Here is a 20733-nt window from a genome sequence, read left to right as displayed (position 1 = left end):
TTAGATCTCCAGTCCTTTGGGGGTTATTCTGGAGTAAAGTATGGCTTAAGGGTTCAGTTTTATCATTTTCAAAATAGCTACCCAATTACCCCAAGAATATTATTATCAGAAGTCCATTTTTGCCATCTTTACCATATGCCAAATCTCAGTATGTATCTGATTCTATTTCTGGACTTTCTATTCTGTTCCATTGGTCTGAATGTCTAACAAATAGAAATGTGAATATTTAGACCAACAGACAAATTTTCAAAAGAATTAATGAAAAAACTTTCATATCTATTCTTCTTTCTTTTCATTCAGTTGTGTGCTAAAAACCTTGTGATGCAGACTTTGTTCCTCAGCAAATAGCAAATGCAGAAACAAGCAGCCGAGTCCTTCTGCGATGAGAAATATGTCCTGAATCCTGCAAACCATTTAAAACATGGGAAATCTATTACTTCCCAAGCCCACCCAGCAAAACTCATCAATGAATCGACTTGGCACTTATTTTACATAGAGCTGACATTAACCAGAATGCAGCTTCTCTTTTAAGTCATTATTTCAGATTTGTCACTTAGGGAAAGTGTGATAAGGGCCAACACTTATCTTCCCCAAGCAGATTGTCCATACGGCCCACCAAGCCCATTTCACTAGGATTTACTCACCATCTAACAGAAGTTTAGAATCAACACATAACCCCGCCCCCCATCTTTAATTCTAGGGATGATTTGTAACCTGCTCTGTGCAAGAGACAAGGATTCTAATGTCACTGTCTTAATTTCAATTCCTGTGCCCAGCTTCTAACAGGCATTCAGATGTTTGTTCCTTCCAGTTTCCTTGAATTAATGTGGTGAGCCTTGGCTGATGTGGCTCAGTGGGTTGGAGCATCATCCCATACACCAAATGGTTGTGGGTTTGATTCCTGGTCAGCACACACACTTATGTTGGGGGCTCAATCCCCAGTCAGGGTGTATATAAGAGGCAACTGATCGGTGTTTCTCTCTAACATTGATGTTTTTCTCTCTCTTTCCCTTTTTCTCTCTCCCTGCCTTCCTCTCTCTCTGAAATCAATTTTTTAAATTATTTTTTAAAAAAAGAATGTGGTGAGAAGGAGCCAAGGTGGCCTTTAGGGCAGCAGGGCCTGCTGTCACTTCTTGGCGCAGAATATGCTTGTTCTCAAGAGTAATTCCAGCCACTCTTCCAGCTGGTTGTCAGAGACTATTCACTGGTGTCAGTGATTCTCAGTCTCATCCAACTCTGTGCCCCACCCCCTCCTCTCTGGCAACCATCAGCTTGTTCTCAGTATTTAGGTGCCTGTGTCTGTTTTGTTATGTTTATTTATTTTCATTTTTTAGATTTCACAAAGAATTGCAATTGCATGGTATTTGTCTTTCTCCATGTAACAAACATTTTATAGTGCCCTCTTGCTCTGCTGAAATGAAATTCGGGGATAATATTGCCCAGTTGTACGTTTTGTTTTGTTTTGTTTCCCAAAAAATCAATTAATGCTCTGTCATAAAAGGAGATGTACCAGGATGATTAGGTGTGCTAGTGCACACCATAAACCTTGATATCTCAACATGCAACACACCTTCACTGGAACATGTGGCATGGGGACCAGAGGCCCGTGTGCAGAAGCTCCAGGCAGTAGTGGCAGCAAGCTTGGGCAATACATGTGAAACCGCCATCCAGAACGATGACCCACTACCGAATGTTCTCAGCAAAGCTAACATACAGCCCTGAACACCTTGTCACAAATTCCTAGGAAAGTCAGAGTATGTTAAAATCATGCAAAAATTATGAGTTTAAATGTAAATAAATTGGAGTCCAGGTTCAAGTTTTTCACTGCGTGTATGGCAGGATCTTGCAAATGTGCATTGTGTGAGTAAGGAGTCCTTCTTTGTTTGAATTTCAGGACATCTGGCATCCAACACACCCTAACAGACCTGTCCATCATCAGGGCAACCTGCAAAAGACCTGTAAATGTTTAAAGCAGACTTTCCTGGTCCCACCCGGTGGAGGAGGCCTGGTTCTGTAGGTGATGACCAGAGAGTAGAGCAAAAGGAGCAGTGGATTTGATGAGGCCACTGGATTCACCTGTGTGAACCTGGCTGGCCCATGAAGCCGTGTATGCACAAGTTGCTTTTTTTTTTCCACATCTGTCATTCTACCGTTGAGCTGAAGTTCATTGGCATTTTCTACAGGAACCTAACTTGCAGCTCCAGCATTGGCCTGTGACACTGAGATAGAAAGGGAAAGAGGGTGATGGTCTGAGGACAGCCAGCACACGGAGCTTGTTTTTTTTGTTTTTTGTTTTTGTTTTTTTCAGATCTCCTGAGACCATCTTGTCAGGTGGCCTGGGGCTGTATGGCAGTTGGAGCAGCATTCCTGGGACTCGGGCCTCCTTTGCCTGTGTCGGGGTGTGGGTGGGTGGTGTCTGAACTTCCAGCATGTTTGAGGGGCCCACAGATGCCCCAATAGTCCATTTCCTTGACCCTGAGAGGGCTCTGTGCCCTTGCACTTGGGTTCTACATGGTTGAATCAGAGCTGTCGTGACTGTGCTCACTCAGGGGGCATTCATAGTAACAATTAGAGCCCAGGCTATAACTCAGGTGCAATGTCAGCATGGACGAGGGAAGCTCTGTAAAGTATCTGACACAACCACCTCAAATTGATGTCTTCATGCCACTTAAAGAGCTGTTTCCATTCACTGTTGGTTTTCAAAGTCATTTGGCTCCCCAAGTGTGTCAGAGAATAGAATCTATTACTTCTTCAGAAATAGGTTTCCTGAGGTAACTGCAAACCCCAATATTGATACAAAGTCATATTGAAAGCTCTGTGAGAAGGGCAGCCTGGGCTTTTGTAAGATAATAATAGGGCTCGTGTGTTGTAAGGCTGAAACCTGTAATGTCATCAATTCTCTTCCTGGGAAATAGGCAGTCCATAAGGGTGAGGCCTGGTGAACTGCCAGCACCTCCCAGAAGGCACTGGAATCAACAGCCCCTCTGTACACCAACAGAGGCCACATCTGTGCGGTTGTGAGCACCCACCTCTGAGTCCCTTCATGACACAACCTCTCTGGGTGCCCACCACCCCCACACCAGCCACAGCAGAAAGTAACCACACATGATGGTCCAAACATACATATTCCTAACTAAAAATCATGGCAGGGATTGGGTAGCTTCCTTAACAAAGGTCAATCTTTACTTTAACAGAACCTATGGTCTTTCTGACTATAAGATAATATACCTTTGAAATGTCAGGGTCATCTCCTTTTCCAGACCCTTCAGGGCACAATCTTGCACCAGAGCAGGAGACCACAGAGCCCTTTGTTGTCATCTTGTTGCCCCACACCATCTCTAGGTGACAATTATCCTGTACCCACCAATGTAAAACAAGTGTGTGGCTCTCCGTTTTGCTTTTTATACAATCCCTGAGATTTCCCCACTTTCCTTTCTACTGCCACCCTCATCTGCCACCCTGGATTTCAAGTAACTGGCCCTTACATCTCCTCCTTTGATTCTAATGTATAAAATAAACTGTAAAACTTTCTGACAACTGTCAACAGTTTGGCTCAAATAAACTCATACAAACCCTACAAGTTTAAACACCTCTTACCTCAGCATTGAAAACTACCCAGGGTGGTCCAACCTTTTGTCCAACTGGAAGAGTTGCCTTGGGCCATACATTAAATACGTTGTAACACGTACTCACAAAAAAATCTTACGCTCTAAGTAACTTTACGATTTTGTGTTAGGACACATTCATAGCCACCCTGGGCCGCATACAGCCTGCAGGCCCCAAGCTGGGCACCCCCAAAGTCTTTGCAACCCTTGTTCTATCTGACAAAACTAACAGGTAATCAGGTATTTAATTTTTGTGAGTCTGTTTACTATTTCTTTCTCTTTAACTTTTTTTTGACGTTTCCAGACTTCGGGCTTAAAGAATAATACAGAATTCTGTATTGCCCCCATCCACGTTCCCCAAAAGTCATTATTTCACCCATTTGTGGGTCCAGCCAGGCCTGGGGCTGCTGGCGAGGATCCGCCAGCAACCTCCGCGGAGGTCAGCTGGAGGGAGACTTTGCTCCGAGAAGCCTTCGCAAACCTGCTGATCCCAGTCCCAGCTGCGACCGCGAACCTCCTGATCCTGGGTGCACCCCAGAAAAACGGCGCAGGGAAGATGACGTCATCGCTTCGCTCCAGACGCGAGCGTGTACGTGTGCGTGTGCCCGCGCGGCGGCTAGACTACGCTTCCCGAGTGGCCGCGCGGCATGCCCACTTCCGGCGGGTGGTGGAAGACCCGGAAGCTGCCGACTGGGCCGGCGAATCCTGCGGCGACAGGTAGGCAACGACGGAGGCGGCGGCAATACTATGCAGGACGGCCGGCCGCTAGCGGCGCGCGGCGCGTTAGTTCCCCGGCGGCGGCGGCGGCGCACGGCGGCTCTCTGGTGAGCGGCGGCGGCCGGAGTGTCCGGCGGGGTGCCGGCCAGGAGGCCCGCGGGGCCCGCGGCAGCGAGACGGACCGGAGCTGGTGGGCGCCTCGCTCTGCCCCGGGGGCGGCGGCACCATGTGGAGCGGCCGCAGCTCGTTCACCAGCCTGGTGGTGGGCGTGTTTGTGGTGTACGTGGTGCACACCTGCTGGGTCATGTATGGCATAGTCTACACCCGCCCGTGCGCCCGCGGCGACGGTAACTGCATCCAGCCCTACTTGGCGCGGAGGCCCAAGCTGCAGGTGAGCTCCCGGGCTGGGGGTGGGAGGGTCTTCTCGACCGAACGGGGCCGGGGGCTAGTCTCACCTTAGATAGGCAGAATCGGGCGAGGTCGGGAGCTCTCTTTATCAGAAAAACCCAGGACCTGGCAGGGGGTTGGGCTTTTCTCACCTGAGCCAGGCCGTGGCTGGGCTGTGGGCTCTGGTAGTTGATCCCTGACCTCCCTATGCCCATATCCTGAAGACCCTGCCTCCGTAGTGGCTGCAGGCAGGCTCAAGACATTGCCCTTTGTCACCCCATTACAAAGTACCCACAGTCACTTGTACTCCTGCTCTGTTGATCCCAGTCAGCTACACACTTTAGCAAGTTGGGGGATTTTTTGCAGCACTTCAGATACAGCCATTTTTTCACGGTTCTGTCCCTTTGCAAGTTAAAATGAAACCTTTCCTCATCCAGTAGCACCAGATATGCTCGTCTTCAGTGTAGCTGGCTGGTGTCTGTGTTTTGTGACAGGGGCATTGCCAAGTTAATTTTCTTGACATCGTTTTCAGCTGAGTGTGTATACAACCACACGGTCCAACCTTGGTGCTGAGAACAACGTGGATCTTGTATTGAACGTGGAAGACTTTGACGTGGAGTCCAAATTTGAAAGGTGTGGTTATGGGACAAAGTGCCAGTGTTAGGGTTAACATTAACTCTGGCTCTAGTGACTAAGATTTCAGCAAGTGTAACTTGAAAAATGATGTGCTTATCAAGAGTCTACCTTTTCCTCTACACTGTCTGGGAGGTGTCAGATAAGAGTGATGGGAACATGTGCTGGAATGAACGTCCTCCAGCCAGCCTGCCCCAGCAGAGAGCTGCAGAGGCAGTGCAGCGTGCAGGGGACGAGCACTCTCTCTTGCCTGTGACCTAGGCAAGTGGCTGGTCTTTCTGAGCACCAGGAAATGGAGGCTTTTCAGCTTTCAGGCATAGCTGCCCAAGCTTCTAGAGATTGTTCCATAAACCTCTGTACCTAGACTCTCAGTCACAGACAGGTGGGTTTCATTTTTCATACTTAGAAACTAAAATTAGTTGGTATGAAACAGTGTAATTTGTAAAGATATTTGGGTAGTCTCTGTTGTGTGTATATACACAGAATGTAAATGTACATGTTTGAAATTGTAATTTGTCTTGTTTTAGGACAGTTAATGTTTCTGTACCAAAGAAAACAAGAAATAACGGGACACTGTATGCATATATCTTCCTTCATCATGCTGGCATTCTCCCGTGGCATGATGGGAAGGAGGTGCATCTGGTGAGCCCTCTGACCACCTACATGGTCCCCAAGCCGGAAGAGATCAACCTGCTCACTGGTGAATCTGATGCGCAGGTGAGAGTCTCCATCAGATTATTGGTCAAACAGAGCCTACATTCTCCCACGTGGAATTCACACCTCTGTGTCCCTACTCGGCAAAGTAAAGCTCTGTGATGTTTTTGGCAAACATGCCTGTCTTCCAGCTCAGTGATTTCCCATGGTTTGAGATACAGTGTATGTCTGATCAGTGACGTGTAATTTAATCCATTGACATTTTTTATCCCAATTTTTTTCTCAGGGAGTGTGAGTACAGGGTGGCCCTTTCTGTGGAGCTCAACTGTAGTCATTGCTTAGAGTTGGGAGACTTGCTGCCCTATGTAGGATGCACAGCTCATCAATGTTTATTCTAAATATAATTCAAAATTATTAAAAAGGCGTATGTACAGATTATGTTGTATATATCTGCAGAAAACTGTGCCAAGAAACACTTTGTTAATGATTCCATTAACAGAACCTTGGGTAAAGAAATTCTGGTGTTCGGGGCTGTGTTGAATGGAAGATGAGATCGTTTACAAACAAGAAGGGCAGCAGCTTTTCAGGAAGTTTCCGTGATGCTGCCTCCGTCACAGGGACAGGGCTATCCGAGGTTCGGGGCAGGTTTCGGAAACCCTGCCAGGCTGCTCTGACCTCTTCCAGTTTGCACTCCCCGTTCTGTGTCCTTGGGAAGGTCCCCTCACCTCCCTTTCCTTGGGGACAGTATGGCCCTGCTTCATGGGGCCTTCTTGGGGAATCAGGGAGGCTGTAAGTGTGAAGAATGTGGAGGGGTCTTTGGAACAAACAAATGCCAAATGTTAGCTGTTACTATTATTTGGGGGAGAAATGACATGACACTGTTTTCTCAAATTTATTAGTTAGATCTGAAGTAAAGATTTTCCTGCCAATCAGTTTCTTTCTGAATCTGGTTAATTGGAATGGATGTCTAATCATTGACAGCTCCTTCCAGACAACCTGGCGTCCCTGGTGAGAAGCAATGTTCTTTCCAGCCCCATTGCACACATAGGGCCATTTGCTCCAGCCCACCCACCCTTGGAATTATCTTGGGGACTCCCCCTTAGGATCCCTGCGAAGTAGGGCTGCTTAGATGGAAGACCTGAAACAGGAGTCTGAGATCCAAGGTCACATGTTGCTTCTGTGGAGAGAAGGCAGTGAGGGATGTGAGAGTCTGGGGAACTGGCAATTGTGGCCCCCAGAGCTGTGCCAGTCTCTGCTTTCCGGTTGTGTGTTCTTGGCATGTGGGCTGTTCCCAGGTGAAGGTGCTGCCCACCCTGCTGCCTCACCCATTTTCAGTCCAGTTTCCCACCCAGCATTGGCCCCTTTTCCTGCTAAGTCATTCCTTTTCATTTAGCAGAAGATCGAAGCTGAGAAGAAGCCAGTGAGTGCCCTGGATGAGCCTATTTCTCACTGGAGATCAAGACTGACGCTAAATGTGATGGTGGACGACTTTGTCTTCGATGGGTCCTCCCTGCCTGCCGATGTGCATCGATACATGAAGATGTAAGTGCGTTTGTCTGGCCAGGATGCACTCACTTGCCTGGCTTTGAGCATCACCCTTTTGCCCTGATCTGACAGCAGAGGGTGTGACCCCAATGTTGTTGGAGTGGAGGAAGCCCCTGGGGATGGTGGCCCACCAGAACCCAAAAGTGGCTTAGTCACACCTGCATCTTTGAGCATCCCTGGAACAGGAGGCCCAGAGGGGCCTGAGGTGCCCTCTCAAACTCTGTCCCTTTTCTCTGGGCGGTCTTGCTGACCGAGATTGCCACCAGAGCACCAGAATGAATGAAACTGGAAGGGAGTCATCTTGCCATTTGTTCCTGGCAAAGGCTTCCCTTGCAGAGAGTAGGAGCGTTGATGAGACCATGTCGCTTGAATTTGGTCCTTTTTGCATCCTGACGACCTTTGTTAGGGAATGCTGTGGTCGGTTTTAACATGATTAAATTGCATGTATTTAAAGTTAACTTTATATCATGTCGCTGTCACCATTGTTAACTAAGCTATAACTATTAATATGGATTGGCCATCTTAGATTAGTCTTCGTCTCCAGGCTTTGGGGAGCCCACTGTTAGGTGAGGACCTATTGTCAGAGAGTAATAATGAGTGGTGACAATAATTGTTCTTTGCTCTCAGTGGTTCCTGTGGTATTGTCAGGAAGGGTTTTCCTTCTATAAATTTAAATCTTATTTTTTAATACATTTCTAGTTAAAAATGTGAAAAGTATAGAAAGTGTCACTCAGTAAAGAGCCCCCTACTCCTGTTGGCCCCCCATCCCTCCCACCAGGCATGAAAAGCAGATGGGCTTTTATTTTTGTCTTATTGCCTCATTGGACCTCTTGTGTCAGTGCACAGATGGGCACCTTGCCCTTTTTCACATGCTGGGTGATGTTCCACGGTGTGGCTGGATCCCTGTTTGTTTACCCACCTCCTCCTAGTGTCTCCTGTGGCAGGGACGAGCATAGCTCGTGAGACCCCTCTGCTTCCGTTGGGTAGGCGTATCCTGGGACTGTCGTGATCAGAAGCAACTGAAGTGCTGGGTGGGATTTCTCAGGTGTCTGGGGCTGCATTCAGTTCGTCTAAGGTGACAAAACTTCAGAGTGACTTTGAAAATCGTGCCTCACCCCCAGGATCCAACTTGGGAAGACCGTGCACTACCTCCCCATCCTATTCATTGACCAACTCAGCAATCGGGTGAAGGACCTCATGGTAAGCATCTCTCCCCTCTGGACTTGGGCAGCCTGGAGTGTGGCTGCCTCCTCGGGCCTGCAGTGATGGCTCATGTGTTTCTCATGTGGCATGGGTGTGCTCTGGGTTTGCTGCTGGCCAGCAGTGGGGTCCTTCCAAACCCCCTCCATCCTCAGGCTCCTGCACCTTTGCTGGGAAGGGCTCGAAAGGTCCTTCATTAAATAGAGGCACACAGAGCTCGTGGAAGGGCTGTCTGTCTCCTGAAGCAGCTTGGGAATGTCATTCCACTGAACCTTGAGTTTCTGCCATGAAGGTGCTCACTAACTCAGAAAGTGTCCTGAGCAAACTCTTCCTCTAGGGCTGGCCCTACATGTCACCACCACCCGGAGCCCATGCTCCCCGGGCAGCCCAAGGGCCGGGGCGGAGTTGTGTGAGTGGACAGGAGCTCCGGTGCCTCTGACATCCCGGGACAGCTGCAGCACCTGCTCTCCCAGGGTAGATTGGAGGGTAAACGAACTATGGCCAGCCTTTGGTCAATAACAAGAACAACGGTCACCGTTTAATTGACTGTATGCCAGGTGCTACACTGAACACTTCGTAGACATTTAAAGGTCCCACTCCTGTGGAAGCAAATCACTGTGGTTTGTGTTTGACCGGGGGCTTTTTTCAGGTCAAAGGTGACCTCAGCTTGAGGTCACCTCTGAGCAGAGCTGAATGAACCGTGCTTTGCTACTGCTCCCAGAGAACAAGTGTAGTCCTGTGTGGCCTGCATGCTGGGGTGGGTACTCATGGTCCCTTCTTGGCATTGTGTGGTGGTTCTGTATGCAGACCTCAGCCGTGGTAGTTTTGGCAGAGCCACCCCAGACGGTGCTTTGTAGCCCTGGCGGCTGCCATGGTCACCCTGGGTAAACACTTGGGAAGCAGCTCGGAGAGACAAGTCTGTGGCTGGGCCACTGGAGCAACTGTGTTACTCTGGTTGCCGTAAGGGTTGGTAAAAGGCCTAGTGTTCAAGAGTGCCATTATTCACAGAAACAGATGTGTGTACAGGCAGTGAGCTTTTTCCCAGGTCACCTTCTGTCACTGATGGTTTGTCTCACTTGGAGTCACTTTTCAGTGCCATATTTGGAGAACAACCAAGCCCACTAGAGTGATAGGGTGCTCACCACCATGGGGGCCTAGACAGGCTCCCTTCTGGGGTGGGCCTATCCTGCTGTCTGCCTGGCCTGAGGCTGGTGCACTGCATGGCGGGTCCAGCGTCTGGTTGCTGGGCTCACAGTGTCAGCAGTGCTCACTGCGAGGGGTCATAGTGAGCATGAAATGTGACACTGGTGGGTATGCCCAGGACCCTCAGGGACATGGTGTCACTGCCCCATGTGCTCAGGGGTGCCTCCTGCCTGGGACCTGACCACTGTGTCACATGTGCTGCCAAACTGTGGGTCTGTGCTTTCCTTCCCGAGGCAGTCTCCACCCCCAGTTGTGTGCATCCTCATGAGCCCAGCCTGAATACTGCCTCTTCCTGGAGCTTCCCCTGCCGCAGACAGAATGACTGTTGCTGCCCTGCACTCCAGGGCACTCAGCCTGTGGGTGTGGGCAGAGCCACTTGGTCTGTAGCCTTCCAGGAGAGGGCCTCGTGTTTGGCTCAGTGGCACACATGTCCTTAGTCCCTAGCATGTGGTGGGAGTGCCACTCATGCTGGGAAGGATGAGCAGAGGGAATGTGATCACCAGAGATGTTCAGGGTTCCCTCTGGAAGAGCTGTGTACATTGCGTGGAAGAGGAGCCCTGCCCAGTTCTGAGAGGATAGCATGTGCGTGCTGGAGCCCCAGAGGAGGCAGGGAGGGAAGCTCGCCTCGGGCATGACCATAACACCCAGGATGTAGGAGTGTCTAGCCTCCAGCCACATGGTCCTGGGTCTGAAGCCTCGGCTTCTGCCGTGCCAGGCTGTAGTGGGTGTGGAACTTAGAGAAAGAGGTGCAGTTTCCCGTGTGTGGGGTGCAGCCCAGGGTGCGCAGTGGTCCGACCAAGGCAGGATGCCTATGCGGGCCAGCAGCTGGCTTCGCCCTGGCTGGCAGGTTCTGACCATGCTGTCCCTCTGTTAGGTCATCAACCGCTCCACCACTGAGCTGCCCCTCACTGTGTCCTACGACAAGATCTCGCTGGGAAAGCTCCGCTTCTGGATCCACATGCAGGACGCCGTGTACTCCCTGCAGCAGTTCGGTGAGGCCACACATGCCACTCCACACCAGTGGGTGGCAGTGTCCTACAGGTGCAGGTACAGACAGTGTATGCAAACTCCTGAGCCTTTGAACCTTGTGGTTCAGGTTCTTTCATGTAATTTTAATAAGAGGGTCGCTAGTATTGTGTTTCTAGTTCCTGTCTTTAAAAAGTCCTTGCTGATTTCCTGTAAGTTTATTTTATTCAGAACACAGTATTTGAAATGCCAGCTTTGCTCAGGTGAACTCTCACTGCCAGAAACCTTCAGAACCCTTTGTAATGTTAAGTAAGGTTGACGTTGCCTATGTTGCTTTTTTTCCTCCCCCTTTTCAGGGTTTTCAGAGAAAGATGCTGATGAAGTGAAAGGAATTTTTGTTGACACCAACTTGTACATCTTAGCGTTGACCTTCTTCGTCGCAGCGTTTCACGTGAGTGGGTCATTGAGTCCTTGTCGGTGATGACAGTGGCAGGCGTGGGCAGCTCTGAGGGTGCCAGCCCTCCTTAGCTGGGGGGTTTGGTGTGGTGGTGTCCCACCTGGCAGCCCTTTGGTCCCAAACACACCTGAGACTCTGCAGGCCAGCATGCTAGGGCCTTTCTCCCAGTTCAGAAGAGGGTGTCTAGACTTTGGGGTGCTGGCCACCTTAAGGACTTGGGACTTGGCTGATTTTGGAGACTGTTTTGAAAAGAATTCCAAAATCACTGAGATGAATTATGACAGTGAAATAAGTATTTCATTGTATAAATCCTAGTGTGGTGATCATAGCAATAAGCACTGGTCCTCTGGGTGGGGCCCCCATTTGAGGATGGGTTCTCCAGGCTGGGTGGGGGGAAGCCGTCACCTCGTGGTGGCTGTGCTAGACTCCAGTCCGGCGGGGAGGTCAGAAGACACAGGCCAGGGGAGCCCAGCTGCAGCCAGCTCTGAGTGCCTGGGACTCAGCCACCAGTCCAGCTAGTGCCTTCCAAAACTGGCCTGGAAAACAGCCATTTTTATCCAAAGTCACGTCAGAGTGAGTCTGTGCACTTCTCAGGCAGACATGCCACATGCTGTTGCCATGAGAGGGGAGGGGGTCATCCAGGTCTCCTGCAGCCTCCCTGCCACTACAGGCAGAGATGCCTTTTTTAGTGATCTGATGAGACACATGGGCTCCACCTTCTGCATCCTGTGCCCACCTGCAGACTCACACGGGAAACAGATGCACACTGCTGTCCCCTCCCTTTTCAGCTTCTGTTTGATTTCCTGGCATTTAAAAACGACATCAGTTTCTGGAAGAAAAAGAAGAGCATGATTGGGATGTCCACCAAAGCAGGTAGATGCTCTTGGGATTTCTGACCCTTTCCCAAAGTGTATTCATAACCTAAGTTATGAACTTTAAGTTTTGAAACCTAAAGTTATGATTGTCTGCATGGTTTTGGTGAGTATTGTGTAAGCCTGTGTCCGCAGAGGACAGAGGGCCACAGAGGCCACGTGGCCAGGGCCCGTCTCGGCGATGACGTGATGCTGGTTCTTAGTGCCCACCTGTGTCAGTTAGCCAGGCAAGAGTCTCCCGCCATGGGAATGACACGCCCCCACGGGTGGTCTGGGATGCTTGGGCGTGCCCCGCACCCACTGCCCATGTCATTCGTGTCTTGGGTTCTTTCCTGCCCTCTGGTCTCCTCAGAGTGGATCCTCCTCCGTTGCTGAGTCCTCCTGCCCCCTCCCAGCCTTTCCAGGGGAAGGAGGGGGGTCCCTGAAGCTGTGCGCATGGAAGGCAGTGGGTGTCTTCCCCCTGGGCCTGTGCTCCTGGCAAGCACCACACAGAGCTGGCTCTGCTGCTGCCCGGAAAAGCACTTGAGGCAGCAGGTCAATTTTGGTCAGCTCAAGTGTTTCTAAAGTACAACTTAAAGGAGGGGGAGGGGTACAGTGTCTAAAAGATATGTTTATCATGGAACTGTTACAAGAACAGGAACGCAACTTGACTAGCAAGTCATTGCAATTCCAGATAAGAACCCCTTATTTCAGCGTGTTTGCTCTGTGTTTATGTGTTTGCAAGTGAAACATGCTTACATGGCCAAGGTTGCCTTCTGCTAGGTTTTGGGGCCTTTTCTAATCATTTTAAACCACTTTCCTTAGTGCATGTAGTCCATTGTTCACTGTTAGCGGATGAAGGGGGAAATATTGTAGGCCCATCCATGTATGTGGAGTGGAGGCAGGAGTTTGCATGTGCGGGCTGTACATGGAGGTGGCGTGTGTGGGCTGTGTACATACAGATGTGTGTAAGTATGGCTGGGTGGGTGTGGGGGCTATACATATGCAGGTATGTGTGAGCAGTGCAGGGGTGAGCGTGTGGGTTTTACTTGTGCAAGTGTGAATGAGCTGGGCAGGGGTGTGTAAACCAGGTGGAGATGGTACATGTGGGAGCTTATATGAAAGCAGGTGTGTGTGAACCGGGTGGGGGAGTGGCTGGGCTGCACAAGTGCAAGTGAGTGGGATGATGGCCCCCTCAGTACTCCCCTCTGTCCCCAGTGCTCTGGCGCTGCTTCAGCACTGTGGTCATCTTCCTGTTCCTGCTGGACGAGCAGACAAGCCTGCTGGTGCTGGTCCCGGCGGGCGTTGGAGCTGCCATTGAGGTGAGCTGTCGTCTGAGTTGCCACATGCCGTGGTCCTTGGGCCCAAGTGCTCAGTGCAGTCAGAACCTGCATACCTGCCAAAGATTGACTTGTGGCCACCCCCAATCAGGCAAGGGCACAACTGCTGTGGGTCGTTGACAAAAGTGAGAATCAGAAGGTGCCTTTGGGTGGTGGCCCTACAGTTCTCACTGCTAAAAGGCCCCAGCTTATCACATCTACTGTAGAGTGTATTCTGACGTTTACACTTCCTTGTGGCTCATGCTGTGCTGGGTCCACTGGAAGCAGAAGTATGCGGCATGGCCTCCAGAAGCTTGGTGCCCTGTGGTGGCCCTATTGTGTGGGGCTTAGGAAAGGGAGCCCTGTGGGGTTGGTGCGCAGTAACAATGGGGGGAGGTGGTGGCCTGCACATCCTTGCTGTGCAAGTCCCAGCCCTCCTTGCACGTGGTTGTCAGGTCAGGGACTGTGCTGTTCATGCTCCTGGAGGAAGACTGCCACCCAAAGACCTTTCTGGAGCCACAGCCACAGTGTGGAGACTGCTTTCTAAGGCAGTGATGTCCTTCTTACCTCAAGGCGGCAAGTGGGGTGTGGGTCCTGGAGAGACCCAGAAATAGCAGGGCTTGGACAGAGGCTGGGCCTTCCAGTGCTGGAAAGAAGGTGCCCAGGTGAATTTAGAGGCAGGCAGGGTAGGATGAGCCAGCTGAGTGCATGTGAGCTGGGTACAGGACTCAGCCCAGAGGAGGACAGCCAGGCTGAGGGCCAGTTTATTGGTGCCAAGAGGCAGATGCGGCATCCACGTGGATGATAGCTCCTGGGCTGGCATGGAGGTCATGGGCCAGATCCCCCAGCCTGTGCCAGTGAGCTAACCCAGCAGGCAGAATGGGGCTGGAGGCAGTGGGGCCCAAGCAGGCAGGTGCCTGGTCCACAGGGGAAAGGCCGTAGCTCATCACATCTGTCATTTGAGTGGTAAGTTTTGGCATCTCCTTACTCTTAGAATCGTTGGTTTCTTATTTCTCCTCAGCTGTGGAAAGTGAAAAAGGCTCTGAAAATGACCGTTGTTTGGAGAGGCCTCAGGCCCAAGTTTCAGGTGAGTCTTTCTGCTCTGCTCTCTGGGGGCTGTGTTCCTCCCTCTCGGCTGACCCCGTCTGCTTCCCTTTATACCACCCGTCACTCACGTGCACCGGTGTGTGTGCCACTGCGTGTCACAGCTGCACCGATGAGGCGTGGGCCCTGCAAGTGGGCAGCTGGCCCCCAATGACATGACTGCACTTGTGGCACACAGAACAACTCCCTGGGCGGGGCTAACGTTGGCTCCTTTATCACCGCTAATTCTCGGTCCACACAGGGACGCCCCAGTCACAGACCTAGCAGTGTCAGCACTGAAAGGCAAGCCGCCTCCACACCGAGATGGGATGCTGGTCTGACAGCTCCCACAGGCAGTTCAGGATCGCTTCCCAAATAGATACAGCCTGGGGCTTGTCCCAGCTACTGGGTGTTCAGGAGCTTCCCACACAGATCAGAGCTGGGGGTTGAGTGGCGTTTGAGTTTTACAGGTAAGAAGCTCACTGTCCTCTGTGATGGATCTCGTTTGAGGGATTTATGACTCTCCCGTGTCCAGATCCTAAGGACAGGAAACTCGGCAGATAGGATGCAGTTTGTTTTCTAAACGAGACCGGTGGACCCACATTTACTGATCTAAGAGTGGTGTTACAGTGTATCTGTATAAAGCAAGTGCCTTCACTGAAAAAACCACCAGGGGTAGGAACAGGAAGCAGCCCCGTGAGTGAGACACAGTGGGCAGGGCTGTTTTGCCGCACGGACACACGATGTAGCTCAGGGTCCAGGCCAGAGTGGAGCAGAAATGCTGCCTGCTGGTCCTCCAGGTGGAGGGAGATTTGTGGTCATGGTGTCCATGGCCTTGACGGGTCGAACCTCACACTGAGTGTGGGCAGGCTGGGTGTCTGCCGGTTAGCGCACAGCCCTGTCACTCCTTCATTCCTAGCGAAGCCGTGCTCTGACACTGCCTGAGGTCACTTAGTTAACATGACTGTGTTGGATTTTACAACAGTTTGGCACCTACAGTGAGTCTGAGCGGAAAACCGAGGAGTACGACACTCAGGTGAGGAGCAGCGGAGCTGGGGGAGCGTGCATGTCTGGCAAACAAGTGAGCGTCGTACCCTGACGTTTACCATGGGAAGGCCATTTCCTTGGAGGGATGGCTGTGATCCCAAGTGGTTTTCCAACTTGGAAAAGTGGGGCCAGGAGGTTTCTCCCTGTTTCTGGTGTCCCCATGCCCATGTCTCCCAGGACATCTCTACTTTTCTTGAGCACATTTGTCCCCCCAGGGGTTTGCCATGGTTGCTGCGAGCTCACTGTCGCTCAGACCTGGGCAACCCTGTGGGGAGGCCCGTGTGCTGAGGCTGCCGTGGAGCAGGAGTTCGCAGGGTGGCCACATAGCATGTCCTGTGCAGGGGTGGGTGTATTTATTGGCTGATGAGCATCAGCCTGCACTTCGATTTTATTAGGGCTATGATAAAGTTCAAAGCAAATAAATACAAGGATACAGCTGCATTGACTTGGGCAGTAGCCTTGATGCAATACTAAGAGACTTCAGATTTTTGTTCGCATTTGTTCACTGATCTCTTGTAGGCTGGTTTGTTTTGGGTAAGCCAACGTTATTATCAACGTCACAGTCCACATCAGCTGGGTTTGATAAATGCACGCTGATGTGTCCTCTGTTACAACATCACACGTCACACAGCTGCCTGTGTTGGCGGTTTCTTGCCATATTTATTTTCCATCTTTGTGAGTTAGTTACACAAAGTGCATTAACAGAGGTTTGAGGACTGGGCTCTAACAGGAAGTACTCTGCTCCCTGCAGGCCATGAAGTACCTGTCCTACCTGCTCTACCCTCTGTGCATCGGGGGCGCTGTCTACTCACTGCTGAACATCAAGTATAAGAGGTACGGGCATCACCAGGACTCCCCCTGCCACGCTGTCACCTGGAGAGCCCGGTTCATTACTGACAGCCATGCAGACCATGCCCCTTCAGCCTCTGTCTGTGTCTGCCCACCACCGCACTGCCACCACTGGGTCGGTTCTGTGGCTCTGTCTCCTCCTCAGTGTGGAGAGCAGGGGTCAGGAATGCTTTTGGGAGTAGCTTCAGAATTGGAGACATAGCTGGAGTGTGGGGTGTTTCCTTACCCCCTTTTTTTTGGATCAGCAGGCAAATAGTGAGGTCAGCACCCACAGCACTGGTGTCTGGGGTGAAATCAGATGCATTTGACAAGGGGAAATCTGGTACGGTGGGTGGCTGCTGTGTTCAGGGCGGCAGGAGCCTGGGGAAGGGCTGGGGCGAGGACGTGGCCCTGAGAGTTAGGGTTTTTCCATCTGACTGGCGGTTCTGAAGGACAGCGTCAGTGCAGAGTCTCCCACCCTGCAGCAAGCCCAGGCTCCCAGGAAGCATTTGGCATGCTGGTCCACCCTCACCGGGTGCCGCAGCATCTGGGATCTGACCGGGGCCCCAGGCCTACAGTGTGCAGACGCCAGACCTCTGGGGCTTCTGGGAGAGTTGGATGTTGGCAGAGGGCTCCCACAAAAGAGTCATGGTTTAACAGACACTGATGACAGAGTCAGGCCTTCCACAGTGACAGCTGTCTTCCTTTTCAGCTGGTATTCCTGGTTAATCAACAGTTTCGTCAATGGTGAGTCGTGTGCTTTTCTCTTCTGGTAACAGCATTTATAGTAAGTACCTTCTCAGAGCTCCAGTGACACAGGGTTACCCTGTCAGGCCCTCTGCCCTACCCTGTGCACTGGGCTGGGCCCCAGGACGCCTGGTTTGCCTGGGAGGGTCCCACATGGGCTTCCTGGGACTAGAGCCCTGAGCAGTCTGTTTTCTTTGCATGAAAACATTCTGTGCCATCAGTGAACAGCACTGTGCTTCCATCCGATTCCTTCGGGCATACTAAAGCAGCAGCCCGTGAATGTGGAGCTCCACATGAGGCCTGCCAGCCCTGGGCTGGCCCTGACCACAGCACCAGGTCTCGGTGGGCAGCTAAGGGCACAAGCAGACCAGGTGGGCTCATGGAATGCTGTGTTCACTGGTATGGTTCTCGAACCTGGCTGCAGCCACCAAAGGGGACTGTATGGAGTGGGGACCCTGTCCTCACAACCCCAGCACTCCGCCCCCTGCGGGCGAGTCTTATAGTGATTGAGGAAGAGGATGTTGCTCTCTGAAGTCATTCTGCCAGCCAGAAAGCCATGGCGTGTAAAGCCCAGGTCCGGGGCTGTCAGGGTGTCAGAGTTCATGCACGCTCTCCAGCCGTGTCTTGTCTCCCCAGGGGTGTATGCCTTTGGCTTCCTCTTCATGCTGCCCCAGCTCTTTGTGAACTACAAGGTAAGACACAGCCCCAGCTGAACAGTCACGCATGTGCTCTGTGTGGCCTGCCCCTGACCTTCACATGTCTCCTTGTCCCCAGATGAAGTCGGTGGCACACCTGCCCTGGAAGGCCTTCACGTACAAGGTGAGAGCTTCACACATTCAGGGCCACATTCCTGTCACAGTGTTGGGGTGTCTGCTTTAAACATGAGAGGCACAGCAGTGACTTTAAAAGTCAGCAGCTCTGGTTCTCGTAGCAACAGGAGGTTTTCTTGAGCTAAAAGCCATGTTACTTGACAACATGTATCAAAATCAGATACCCCTGACCCAGTGGGTGGAGCTTGTTGTCCCACAGGTTGTTCTGTCCTGGGAGCTCTCTGGGTGTGTTGTGGTCAGTCCAGAGCCTCCACCTGCTCATTTTCTGTTTTTATTGTCACAGCAAGAACCTCTGTTACCCATGGTGTGTCTGCTGTGAAGTGATTTGCTGACTCAGGTTATGAGTGAACAGGGTCCAGGCAGTTGGTAGGGGATCTCCGGGTGAGCCCCGACGGCCCGTTCCTCACCCTGTCCCTCTCCCACCCGACCCACAGGCGTTCAACACCTTCATTGATGACGTCTTCGCCTTCATCATCACCATGCCCACCTCCCATCGCCTGGCCTGCTTCAGGGACGACGTGGTGTTCCTTGTCTACCTGTACCAGCGATGGTGAGTGCGGCGCCCCCGAGGCGCACTGCCCGGTTGGAATCGCACAGTTCCTGCTGATGTTCACCTGGTCATCCTGTGGGGACAGATAACCATTTGCAGTGGTCTTTGTATGTTCCCCAAGCTAGCATTCCAGTTGCTGATGGTAAGCCATGGAAGAAATTATTCTGACTGTCCTTGGTGTAGAAGTGCTTGTTCTGTCTGAATGACGGAATCAGCCACTGGGGGCTCATGTCTCTGCAGTCGAATTCAGTGAAGCATAAAGGAGGTCACTGCCCCAGGCCCCATGCTCTGCTCCTAGGAGCTGGGATTGGTCCCCTGGGGCAGGCCTTCCCTGCGGGGCAGCATTCCGGCCCAGGCTTAGGCTCTGGCACAGTTGTCCCTGTCCCTGTCCTCTGATCAACCTCAAGCGCGGAGCTCTGGCCTAATCATTTAAAAACATGAACAGGAGGACACAAGGTGAACCCCAAAATTCCTCTCATGTGGTAAACATCTGACGATTTGATTATTAATCATTGGGACTTGAGGACATGTGTGTCCTCCCTTCAGAAGCAGAAGAGCATCTGTCGTGTCGTTGCAGGCTGTACCCTGTGGACAGGAGCAGAGTGAATGAGTTCGGGGAGTCCTACGAGGAGCGGCCCCAGCAGAAACCCCACACACACTAAGCACTGGCCTGGGCCATCAGCGGGCCAGCACTCAGCACGTCTTGGATGGTCAGCTGCCTGAGTATTTTTGGAGATCCCTGGATGTTACACCTACATTGCCAAAACCTCTGAACGTTTCTGATACGTCTCCTGAGCCCCTTTGAGTGGTATTTGAGAGGAACTGGCTTCACTTCTGATGCCCCCAGCGTGAAGATGTCCGTCTCAGTCACTGAGACGTTGTGTGCATGTGGTCACCCTTTGCCATTGGTGGCTCTCAGCACAGGAGCATCCAGTGTCAGCAGCAGCTGCGCCGTCACCGGTGTCCCCCCACCCAGCGGACTCTGGAGGCTGGGAGGTGCGGGTTTCCATCTCCGTTGTCTGTAAGTGCTCCTTACGTGAAATTTCAAATGCCTCTAAATCCGTGCTGTATAGACTCTGGGAACAAATGGCTTTTTTCCTTTTTGTTTAAAACTTGACTATTTTAAAGCTTAATGTATGTATGTTTCTATTTTAAAATAAAATAAATTTCTCTGGCTGTAACACTTTCTTGGCCTGCTGAAATGTGGAAAGCCTTTAGATACTTCATGCAACTCTGGTTTATTTATGTGTTTGTTAAAAGGACATATTTAAAGACCTTCTCCCTAGCTTTGGAGTCGTGAATGTTCTTAGTCACGTCTGATATTGAAGACTAAAGACTAAGTTACTGCATGGCCGTGACTGGCCAGATCCATGGTGTTTTCATTAGGGAAGCACCCTAGGTTAACGTAGGGAAAGAAATAACACAGGCGGGCCAGAGAGCAGCCACAGATTTGGGGGTAATGCGGTTAATCACGTGTTCAGTGAAACTGTTCTGGAGGATGTTTTCGAGGAGCGTGTGTCCAGCATGTGAGCACAGCGGGCAGCTGTCTATGCTCACAGCTCGGACACCGCTGTCTCAGCCCCAGCGGTGCATGGGCCAGGCTTGGACTGCAGCCTCCTCACCACTCACTGAGCGTCGTCTGGATGCTCTGGCCTCTGCAGAAGTCGGTGGAAGGGGCCCCTTCTGGGGAGAAGGTGGAGCTGAGCGGGAGGCCTGCCTGCAGGTGAGCACATGTTCTTCCCATGCATCCCTGCTTGCTGTTGAGTTGTCAAGAATCAGCAAGTTTTAGTTAAGGCCTGTGAGCCTCCCTCATTCAGTGATTTGAAAGAACACTGTGGTTTCTAGTTATCCCTTTAGTTTTATCTGAGGCGGGTCCAGGGTCCCACGGTCAGTCTCAGACTTGTCACCTACACAGAAAGCACTTATGAAGGTCAGACCACCCCAGTGGTCTGGCCCTATCTGCACCCACAAATTTTACATAGCGTGTTTTCCCTGGGGGAGCTGGGGCTTCTCTGTGAGGGTTCCTCACACCTTTGTGGACACGGCTCTGAGTAAAGGTGCTCCACGAACAGACCATCTGGCTGGGCCTGAGGGGCTCTGCTGACCTTGAT

The 20733-nt window shown here is 51.4% G+C and overlaps 1 protein-coding gene across 2 annotated transcripts; it reads left to right on the top strand.

Moving 5' to 3' along the window:
• The first annotated feature begins 4272 nt into the window (after positions 1-4272).
• On the top strand, positions 4273-19803 carry CLPTM1L (CLPTM1 like). 2 transcript variants are annotated; one of them, XM_045848320.1, is made up of 17 exons: positions 4273-4713; positions 5242-5342; positions 5870-6059; positions 7393-7538; positions 8663-8741; positions 10819-10936; positions 11267-11361; positions 12156-12240; positions 13437-13540; positions 14559-14624; positions 15606-15656; positions 16419-16501; positions 17208-17242; positions 17879-17934; positions 18017-18061; positions 18507-18622; positions 19200-19803. In XM_045848320.1, exons 1-17 carry the CDS (start codon positions 4549-4551, stop codon positions 19282-19284), a joined length of 1620 nt encoding a protein of 539 aa, XP_045704276.1. In that variant the 5' UTR covers positions 4273-4548; the 3' UTR covers positions 19285-19803. The 2 variants fall into 2 exon arrangements, with proteins under 2 accessions (XP_045704276.1, XP_045704275.1); XM_045848319.1 differs by having other exon boundaries at positions 7390-7538.
• The last annotated feature ends 930 nt before the right edge of the window (positions 19804-20733 follow it).

The sequence above is a fragment of the Phyllostomus hastatus genome, unplaced genomic scaffold (genome assembly GCF_019186645.2).
Source record: "Phyllostomus hastatus isolate PE091 unplaced genomic scaffold, TTU_PhHast_1.1 phas_contig_58, whole genome shotgun sequence".
Classification (NCBI taxonomy): Eukaryota; Metazoa; Chordata; class Mammalia; order Chiroptera; family Phyllostomidae; genus Phyllostomus; species Phyllostomus hastatus.
Note: the sequence above shows the minus strand (reverse complement) of the source record. Positions and strands in the feature narration are given on the sequence as shown.

Coding starts and splice junctions, on each gene's coding strand:
- CLPTM1L (XM_045848319.1), top strand. CDS start 4,549: ATGTGGAGCGGCCGCAGCTCGTTCACCAGCCTGGTGGTGGGCGTGTTT. Junction 7,539..8,662: donor GTGCATCGATACATGAAGAT/GTAAGTGCGTTT, acceptor CCTCACCCCCAG/GATCCAACTTGGGAAGACCG. Junction 10,937..11,266: donor GTACTCCCTGCAGCAGTTCG/GTGAGGCCACAC, acceptor CCCCCTTTTCAG/GGTTTTCAGAGAAAGATGCT.